Source organism: Sphaeroforma arctica (assembly GCF_001186125.1).
Source record: "Sphaeroforma arctica JP610 unplaced genomic scaffold supercont1.886, whole genome shotgun sequence".
Classification (NCBI taxonomy): Eukaryota; class Ichthyosporea; order Ichthyophonida; genus Sphaeroforma; species Sphaeroforma arctica.
In genome coordinates, this window is record NW_014039672.1 from 4816 (window position 1) to 15245 (window position 10430).

Here is a 10430-nt window from a genome sequence, read left to right on the forward strand (position 1 = left end):
TTTAAATACATATACATAAATATGTATATATGAATACATATATATATATATATATATATATATATATGAATAGCATATATATATATGTATATACATATACATATATTATATACGTATGCATATATATATATATATTATATATTCTTATATTTATATATTGGTATGTATGTAACGATGAGATAAAGGTATCGTAGCGAGCGTATCATACGGTTAAATCCTTGTATATATGTGTATATGGACATACTTCGACGCATGTTAACCTCAAAAACTCTTTTCGACATACTCTTTGAGTTTATGTAGAATGTATTTATGCATTTCCCAGTGAGATTTTATAAACACACGATGTCTTTTCAAATTACCCCTCTTACCGATACGCATATATATACCCTTACATCTATGCGTAATATCTATTTCAAGCTCTTTACATATGAATACAATTTTGTGTGGAATCTGTATACTAATCCTTTCTTTTCCAAGACTATATTGTTAATATAATTGATATAAGGTTAATTACTTTCTATACCTACAACTATAGGCATCGAGTCTCCTCGATAAACTCAAGCAACAACCAACTCTAGTAGATCCATGAAAAAACAAAGCCTCTTATTTGTACAACCACGCGTCCTTGTTGACCCTATACGGTCCTTTTATCCCTGTAGGTTGCTGGCAGACGTTCCCGACTGCTACAGACCTCCACGGACACGTACAGTATGTGCATGTGAGCGCCCCTGTGCAGACCTGCCCGGGCAAAAGCCTACGCTTACAGTCGCGATCACCAACCCACCCCGCACACCCCGTACCAGCACCCAGCAAAGACAATATCTCCTCGGCCGAAGAAGACCCACTGCACCCCATCAAAGACACCCCCCACTCCTCCCCACAGGCCGCTACTGTAGAAGACCTACAAGACCTACAGTGGCCCCATGCAGACCTCCTAGACCCCTCGCAGGACACCATCGACCCATCTGCACAGGCCAACCCATCTGCGTCGCCGTCGCGGAGGTTTTTGAGCACACATAACAGTGCGAAGAATGTGCGGAGTCATCTCGACTCGCTGGTCAGGCGGGCGTCCTCGCCAGAACCGGAAACGCGGTACAGCAAGATGAATAGAATCAGGCTCGGTGGGGATACCGGGATGAAAAGCGGGACTAGGATCAGGGCCAGTGTAGATGGCGTGGATTTGTGCGGAGATGGCGCTGGTGCAGCCGAGGGTGGGGTGATGCGCGAAGCTCTACCTAATAAGGAAGATGTAGGTAGGAGGAAACCACAGGAGCTCTACGACCACAGAGTACTGGGACAGGGCCTGACTAGTACAGCTGCGTGCACCGAATCCCATACGGATGGGGCCAAGGGTCCGTTAGTACCAGGTGATATGGCGAGTACTACGCCAAGGTCAAACCAGCCCGAAACAGCCAGGCCTAGTATGCAGAGTGCACACAGTGACATGGCGGCTATGCAGGAGGCAACCGCACTGTGTGGTGGTGACGGAGATGTGTCGATGGCTTATGAATCCGATGCGTCCGAGACTCACCCGGACTGCAATGGGTATGAGGATGGGCAACGGCAAGCCCAAAGGGATGGCGGGGATGGGACACAGGGGGACAAGCAGCATACACAGACGCAGGTACCGAACAGTGGAGCGACAGACCAATCGCACGCCACCGGGTACACGCAGACACACAGTACCAACCCCACCAGCACAGACCCCCACACAGATACCACAACCCCCAATACAACCACAACCATAACCACATCCCTCCAGTCAGCTGAGTATGCCAGCTTCCACGCCACGCTCGCGGAGCCCAATGCCATGGACGTGGACGATCACGTGGTCTGTACCAATGACGCCATCCACATGACGTCACCCGTGACGCGTGCGTCGTACATGCGCAATGCGGTAGAGATATCTCCCAACTCGAGCGAGGCGATCAGTGCCTTAGCGTCACTGGCTGACATTGCTGGTACGTTTATTGCTATATTCGGCTGATGTTGTGGCTGTTTTGTTTAACGAAAATTGCTGGTACGTTTATTGTTTACTCGGCTGATGTTGTGGCTGTTTTGTTTACCGAAAATTGCTGGTACGTTTATTGATTGTTCGGCTTCTGTTGTGACTGTATTGTTTACCGTAAATGTCAGTATGCTATATATAAGGGAGTAGAAAATGTAATACGTTCGATATATCATAACGTAGCCGTGTCATAGATGTATAAAAACGTAAATTTATATTATTGGGTTTGATATACAGTTAAGCAAACATTTACCTTTGTACACTTGCGTTGCGCTGGTTATACATTTCGCTTAGGTGTCATAAATTTTAGTCAATATATTTATCTGATGCGGTCAGATAAATATTTAGTATGTCAACAAGTGCCAACCTGCCTACACATTCGTTTGGCAAACTGACGTTTACTTAAAACCCTCAGATAATAATGATTATACACACATACACACATACACATACACACACACACATATATATATATATATATATATATATACATATACTTAGTATAATATAATATATATATATATATATATATACACACACACAAACAATACATATTACTACACACACACACACACACCCATATATATATATTTATATATTTACATATATATATATATATATGTGTGTGTGTGTGTATTTACGTTTGTATGTATAAAATTTGTATTGGCATATAAGTGTATACATCTCATTACCTATACATAAATTTAGATGTGTGTGTGTGTTTATTTACGTTTGTATGTATAAATTTGTATTGGCATATAAGTGTATATATCTCTTTACCTATACATAAATTTAGATGTGTGTGTGTGTGTTATGGCTGTATGTTTGTATGTATTTGAACCTATGTTTTGGCATAGATACCTAGATGCATATTATTAAAAAATTGATCTATACTCATAAAGTAGAGTTTCTCTAACCCTCACTCCGTGGCAGGTATGCATGACCAGAGAGCCCAGCAACAGCGCGAGCGCGCCCATACCCAGTGGGAACAGCACAAAATGTCTTCAACAGGAAAGTACCGAACTGGCCTCTCACTACGCGGGCAATCCAGGATACACACCACGAAGATGCACCTGAGCGTGCACGCAGCTGGTTGGGATAAAGGCAAAGCCGACGGGGATACCGTGAGCTTACACTCGGTGGGGGCTGTACCTAGTGCACCTCCCGTGGCGGTGCATTTGAATGATTACAGGTGGGTGGGTGTATGTTGGTGTGCCCAGTGCTGGTCTGGATAGTGTGGGTGCTGTGTGTGGTATTGTAGCTGTGGTGTGTATGTTGTTGGGATCAGGTAATCGTGGGGACTGTGAGCTTACACACACTGCAGTCTGAACCCCATGCACCTCTTCTGGTGGTGCATCTACAAAACTACAGGTAAGATAAGAGCCTTATATATCGGGGTTATAGTTGTATGTGTTGTCGGATAGAAAGATAGCTGTGAGAAGTTCTACTATGCAGATACAATTCACAGCAGTTAAATGGCTATATTATATCCTCGTGCAGGCTGCCTGTTTGCTTATATGCGGCACTTTACTAACCAATCTATATCTCTCTCATTTCACCTGAAAGCAGTCCTACCGGGATGTCTCTAAACCACAGGTCAACATCGCCGAATGTCCTGAAACATGATCATACCCCACACAGCGATACACACGACTACCCTTACACACACAGCCGTGCACACAGGTACCCAGATACACACGAACATGACTATGTAGATACATCTATTGCACTCATGCGCACGCCCCATCCGGCTAAGCATGCGAAGGAGGTCCTCAGCGCGTACCCTGACGCCCAGGGGCCTTTAGAGGTGCAGGACAAGACCGATATAGGTCTCCTCACCCACCCATACACCGAGCCACACCCACACACACTTACGTACCCCAATGCACATACATACACACGCGGGAAAACACGGGCATGGAAGGCAATCGAGCCAAGCACCCGCACGCACACACGTGCACATGCACACACACACACACACACATTCAGCTCCAACAGTTCGCCGCCGGCGTTGCATTTTACGGGTGCGAGACGGGCGTACCGCAAAAAGGGCACCCGCAGCATGTCTGAGAGCTATGCGTCGTCTATGGAAGCCCCGGCCGCGCTGCGGTTCATAGACTACACCCGTGGAGCCGACAGACGCAAGAGTACTACGGAGTCAAGTGAGGTGAAGGGAGGCTCGGGCTCAGAGCTGGGTGGGGGGGATATGAGGGATGATGTGGACATGCTCGTGCGTACCTACAGCACCGGCAGTCCGACTACGAAACTGGAACATATCAAGAGCTTCGACTCGTTGTCGTCGTGCTCCACGATGTTGAGCAAAACGCGGAGTCTGGGCGATCCACCTCTGTGCAAGAGGAAATGTAAGTCTGGATACGGTTTCGGTTGTGTGTGAATGCTGTTTCTGTTGCGTACCGTAGACAAGACAGAGTAGCTTTGATACGTTATTTAATTGATTTTCCTTTTTATTCGTCGTGATTGGGTACGCCGAGCAAGGCGCAGAGCCGGGTGACCAACCCTTCTAAAGAGAGAATGTAAGCCTGAATAGGTTTTCTGTTATATACGAATGCTGTTGCTGAGATACGTTTACTCTACAAGATGAAACGTAAACCTGAATACGTTTCCTGTTCCGTGCAAAAGCCGCGTGCGTGCACGGTTCTTGATCATATTCAAATCTTGTATGTGTGCGTCCTCTGCTGGATGAAGTGTACAAGGGACTGTGATACAAGCGTATATACAGTATGACATTTGTATACATTCTATCTTAGTAGCGTGCATAGATGTCAGTGAAAATAAAACCGTTCCAATCTCAGCAAACGCTAGTCCGAGTACGTGTTAACTTGTGTTGTCACTATAATTTGCATGGGGATGGATTGTTCTTTCTATAGTACTTTGGTCCCATACGCATCTACCTAAAGTACGCAGACCGGAACGTCTGCAATAAACAGATATATGTGTGCTCGTACGCGATGGCGATGATTCATGCGTCGGGCATGCAGCACTATAGAAACCTAGTTTGTATGTCCATATCATACACATAGTTTATATAAGCATCAGGAGTCTAAGTCATAACATGTATGTGTGTCATGAATTTGGAGAATCCATTGGATACTACTAGTTGGTATTAAAGTACAAATCTCTTTAAAGCATGGTTTCATTGAACGATTCTTGGTGCATTCTTAGATAAATATATGCCTGTGTAAATATACGAGTATATAAGTATCTCTATTCAAAGGCATGTTTTACAATCAGTACAAGGCATAATTAGATTAGAAAGTATTAAATATAAGTATGTGCGTGTATATACATGTACATATATGTGTGGATACAGGCATATAGTTTTGTATACCGTGCTAAATAAGAACTAATAATAATGTACCTATTTTGTACTCATTGTATATATATATAAATGTAATATATTACAATATATTATAATACATTTATAATATACAGATACATACATAGCTTAATATATTCATTCAAATATAAATCCTTATTTACACCCGCGTATATATATTTCCATATACACACACGTGTACACACTCATGTATATATATTTACATGTATATACATATACTTACATATACATATATATATACATATGTATATATATATATATATATATATACATATATGTATGAACATATGAACGTGTGAAAAGTAAAAATATATACATCATGAACACATGAACGTGCAAGCTTATATTCATGTGCATAAATATGTGCTTCAATATACAAATATATTTCAGGATGAGAATATACATGTAAACTAAACATACACATGAATATACATATGCATAAACACATACCATACATATACATAAACACATACGCGTACAATTATAGAAATTTACATATGATCATATCCAAAACTATCTGTATAGCTATGTATTATACATACACACACATATATGTATATGTATTTGTATATATATATATATATATATATTTATATATATACATATATATATATATACCTATTGTTAGTTAAATTATATATATATATTATACATATGTATATGTATATGTATATATATATATATATATATTATACATATTTATTTATGTATATATATATATGTATTATTATATTGTTATATTATTATACTATTATATTATATATGTGCTGTACAATTGATAGTGAGCTCATAATCAATAAAGCCCCACCCAAACTTATTGCAATACATGTGCTTCTAATCACTCAACTCAGCACGAGGAAGCGGTAAAAAGTTGAGATCGACGCGATTCGGCCGTACATCTGCACCCAGTTTTATCGACACCACATACACCCTAGATCAACGACTCAAACCCTGGGTTGAGGAGAGTGGGCTGAACATCCCCAGTGGTCTCTACGAGTTTTGTACGGGACTTTCGGTCAATTTATCCTTGCCCCCACTGCCAAATATTCTGCCCACGTTTATACCGAGTGTTATGCGAGCACATCTGAGTTCGTCGGCGAAGTCGAACTTCGATGCGAGCTCGGATGAGATTGGGTACTTCGAGACTGATGGAAGAAGTTCGGACCAGACTCCGGGGCCGTTATAATTGAGGCGTATATATACAAGGATACAAGCTTAAGAATTCAAAAACGCTTGTAGCCGTATCATATGCATATACACATGGACATATGGATATGTATTTGTACATATAGACTCTTGACACCAAAATAAAGTAGGAAGGACAAATAAAGCCCAACGGCGAACTCTTTGTCGTAGCTCTTGAGCGTAATATATTGCCATGAGGTTCTTAGTCAAGAACTATATGCGCCTGATGCTTCAAAAACACAACACTATATTCTAAACATTGGAACAGATAGCTTGTATCCAGCTTCTCAGACTACAACGTCGTACCATGCGAGACCTACATGTGTGTAACAGACCATGTCATGGACATCACATAGGAGAAACTAGGTTTGAAAGGTTCTGTTTTTTTTTCTTCAATGATGCTCTCATCACTAAATCGGTATGCATGTGGTAGCTCAGTGTATCCTTTAGCGTAAAAGTAACGGTATATAGTTTGGTATGTTTTTAAACTTTATAACTTGCATAGGGACAACAGGATATGACCTAAATACATAATACATATGGGGAAGAGTCGTAAATTGCACCTGTGACCTCAGCAAAAGTGTAAACGGTAAACCCCTCATCAAACAAATGTATGCAGAACCACACTGAAATAAGCGTTTTTCGTAAACGTAAAAAGTATTGATTTTTACAAGCTTAACGTAAAACGCAATGAGGTTCGGACTGCACAACGTCAGGTTTTTGACTGTTTTTCTCATATTGTCAGTCCACTGAACTTTTGAGGCTTATCAGTTAGATCAGTAAAATATTTCTGTGACCCACATCTTGATGAATCAGTCCAACATTTAGATCAGGGATATTCATATATTACTGAATCCAATATATTCAGAGTCACAAGTCTGAATACTCAATACCTTTCGAAAACATAAGCGATCATTTTACTGTCGACCACAGTGGTATATTTGTAGCTACACTGTGAAGACCAACATGCATATGCGACAATAAGTACTTAAGAACCGTATCATCAGTCATACGAGACAGACAGAGTGTACTCAGTACAATGTCACAAGCAAATACACGCCAGCAGCAGCAGCAAGGATACGACTTTCACTTTATCACTCCCGTACCAGAGCTTGTCTTATGTGCGATATGCCAATACCCAGCCAGAGACGCGTGCGAGACCGTCTGCGGACACCTATTTTGTCGGAGTTGCCTCGAAACATGGCTTTCGGATTCGAACAACCGATGCTCCAATTGTCCAGTATGTCGTACACAGCTTACTCACGATGATGATAATAGCTACCGATATTCACAAGTCATACAGCGACAGATTCTGGATTTAAAAGTGAGATGCACACACAAACAGAGAAGGAGGTGGCGGACGCATCTATCTCACATTCAAACTTCATGCCCAGAATTGTTGAGTGTTGAACAGATGTTAACGCATGCAGACAATTGTCCCGTCCACCGGACACCATGTACTAGTGAATGCGATGAGGTGGATGAAAGTTACACCGCGACAGTGGACGCCGCGGAACGCGATGATACGAGGTACCATATCGCGAATCTTCAAAGACAGATCGGCTATATGAAAACTGATATACACGCCTTAGATGTCGACAACGTAGATTTAAGAAATGAAATGGAATTTGGCTTTTGTGTAGTCGCGGGAGTTTTATGTACTGTCGTAGTCGCATTGATTAGGCATCATGGTCTAATATTCCGCAAATAGAACGCTTTATTGTTATAAATGAACGATTCGAATTCAAATAAAAGTTATGTCAATAACAAGAAGCAATTCGCCATTTCACAAGATCAGAAGGAATCAACACAGTAGCTTTTATGCAACGTATGCAGTCGGGATGTGATTGTATGTTCGCACGGCCGATGCGTTTATATTGTGCCTACATAGATGAACTTTAATAGTCATCATGTCAGGTAATTCCCAACAAGTGATTTGATATATATATATCCAAATATGAGTATTTACAATATATCTCAAATGAGTACTGAATTTAGAGTGAAAGAAAATATTTCCAAGTCGAGTTCAACAAAAGCAAGCCTGAATTCACAAGATATGTGCATTAGGATAATAAAAGATTGTGACACAGGTACACATACAGTGGACAGTTACTGCTAAAAAGTCATAATTAGAATCCTACACTTTTTGAGAAGATATTATACTATTAATGCAGCTATGAGTATAGTACTTTGCAGACTCTTAATTATACATGAGATTCTCGTGATCATGTAAAAGACAGAGTTATTAAATATTTTCTTTGAAAGAAGTCAAAGAACACAAAGAATAGCATATTTGAGTCGAATTTGACTCATAGAGATTTGGAAAGTAAATATTTATGCACTATGGTGTATGGAGTGTTTAGAATTATAGTCAGAAATTGTTTTTAGTTTGGTTTATTTTAAAAAACAAAGTACATATGTATGTTTTCCTTTTATAAAAAGAAACCAAAAAAAACATCAATTATTTTACAACAGATACTTTGAAAAAAACGAACTTTCATTCATTCGGTTTCTATTAAATCCCATAATATTTGCCAAATGAAAATAGACTTAAATCTTCATATAGTTCCAGTATAATTTGCTATTTTTCAAAAAGGTAGTCTCTGAATTCTTTTTTTGGCATTCTAATTGGATAATGAATATATTTTTGTCTAATGAAATACTTAGTTTTATCTGGATTTTGGGTTTAGTTTTATACATAAATATATGAACGAATAAAAACAAACCAAAAACAAATGAAAAATTTGCGTTGCAGATTTTTCGTTAGTTTTTTGAATTGTCATCTATTTATTCTTGATGTTTGACGTAGCCTTCTGTACAGAAGCTGAAGACCTGAAGTACAGAAGTATTTAGATATTTAGATATTTAGTGCCTGTTTGTTTTTGTTTTGTTTATTTGTATATTTTTTTGAAATTTTATACAAAAAATATAACAAACACTAACCAAGTCATATCATCTAATCATCATTGCCAGTGTATGATGATGTGTATTTATCTACCCATACAATATTGAATCCACTTCATGTGTATTTGTTCTTAGACATCATGAAGATAATGAACGGACATTCTTTGACGTTACAATCGATTTCTTGATGTTAGGTCATGAACAGCCTCACCTAACCCCGCACTGATAGTAACTGTCCTCCTTACGTACACACTTTACACGCATTTGCATTCGTCTATAAACCAATAAAATTCTACACACAAGGCCGTATTGTATATATTCATGTAGATTTGTAAATATATATCTGTAAAATATCCCTGCACACAAAATGGCCGAAGCAGAGGGCATGATATGTCCGGTATGTCTGAGCCAGTTTGGTTCAGTGGGTTCGCTCGAGAGACATTGGGCAGAGGCACATTCCACCACACCCACCCAGACGTCCGCGTTTAAAAACTTCTTTAAAACATTAACGAGAACAGCTGAGGAGGCTTTTGATGCCACTGAAGACGCTATACTCGAAGATAGAGATAGAGAAAAGCCACAGAAACAAACACTGATAGATCTGAAGAGTATGGTAACCAGACATCACTGGGACGAGGCGAGTGGTGTGTGCCACACGTGCAGGAGACCCTTGCAGGCATTTAAGAGTACTGATCACTGCAGGTGTTGCGGGAATGTATTCTGCACGGATCATCTTGGATTCACGGTATGTAAATATACACGTACATGTATATGCATGTACGTAAATCCAAAGGAAAAGGGACATGCACGTGAACCGGAACAAGTAGACTTTTATCTTAATACACCCCTGTACATATGTAGAATCATAATCAGTCTTGAAATCACAATAAAAAAGAGTAGTCTTACCGGGGTGTCTATTAATTTAGTAGAGAAATACAGACATTATACATTGTATATTTTCTGTATATATATGTA

General features: G+C 39.9%; 2 protein-coding genes across 3 annotated transcripts; both read left to right on the forward strand.

The window, feature by feature from the left end:
• Window positions 1–659: 659 nt before the first annotated feature.
• SARC_09091 lies at window positions 660–6705 on the forward strand (the record flags this gene model as incomplete). 2 transcript variants are annotated; one of them, XM_014296902.1, is made up of 4 exons in its annotated part: window positions 660–1961; window positions 2942–3200; window positions 3578–4371; window positions 6218–6705. In XM_014296902.1, coding segments are annotated over 4 exons (2690 nt in total), but the record flags the coding sequence as incomplete, so codon positions are not given. The 2 variants fall into 2 exon arrangements, with proteins under 2 accessions (XP_014152377.1, XP_014152378.1); XM_014296903.1 differs by having other exon boundaries at window positions 3575–4371; window positions 6218–6552.
• A 3117-nt stretch (window positions 6706–9822) lies between these two features.
• SARC_09092 (hypothetical protein) lies at window positions 9823–10139 on the forward strand (the record flags this gene model as incomplete). The annotated part of the gene is made up of 2 exons (XM_014296904.1): window positions 9823–10068; window positions 10119–10139. The coding sequence occupies 2 exons, from the start codon at window positions 9823–9825 to the stop codon at window positions 10137–10139; spliced, it is 267 nt and encodes an 88-aa protein (XP_014152379.1).
• Window positions 10140–10430: the final 291 nt, after the last annotated feature.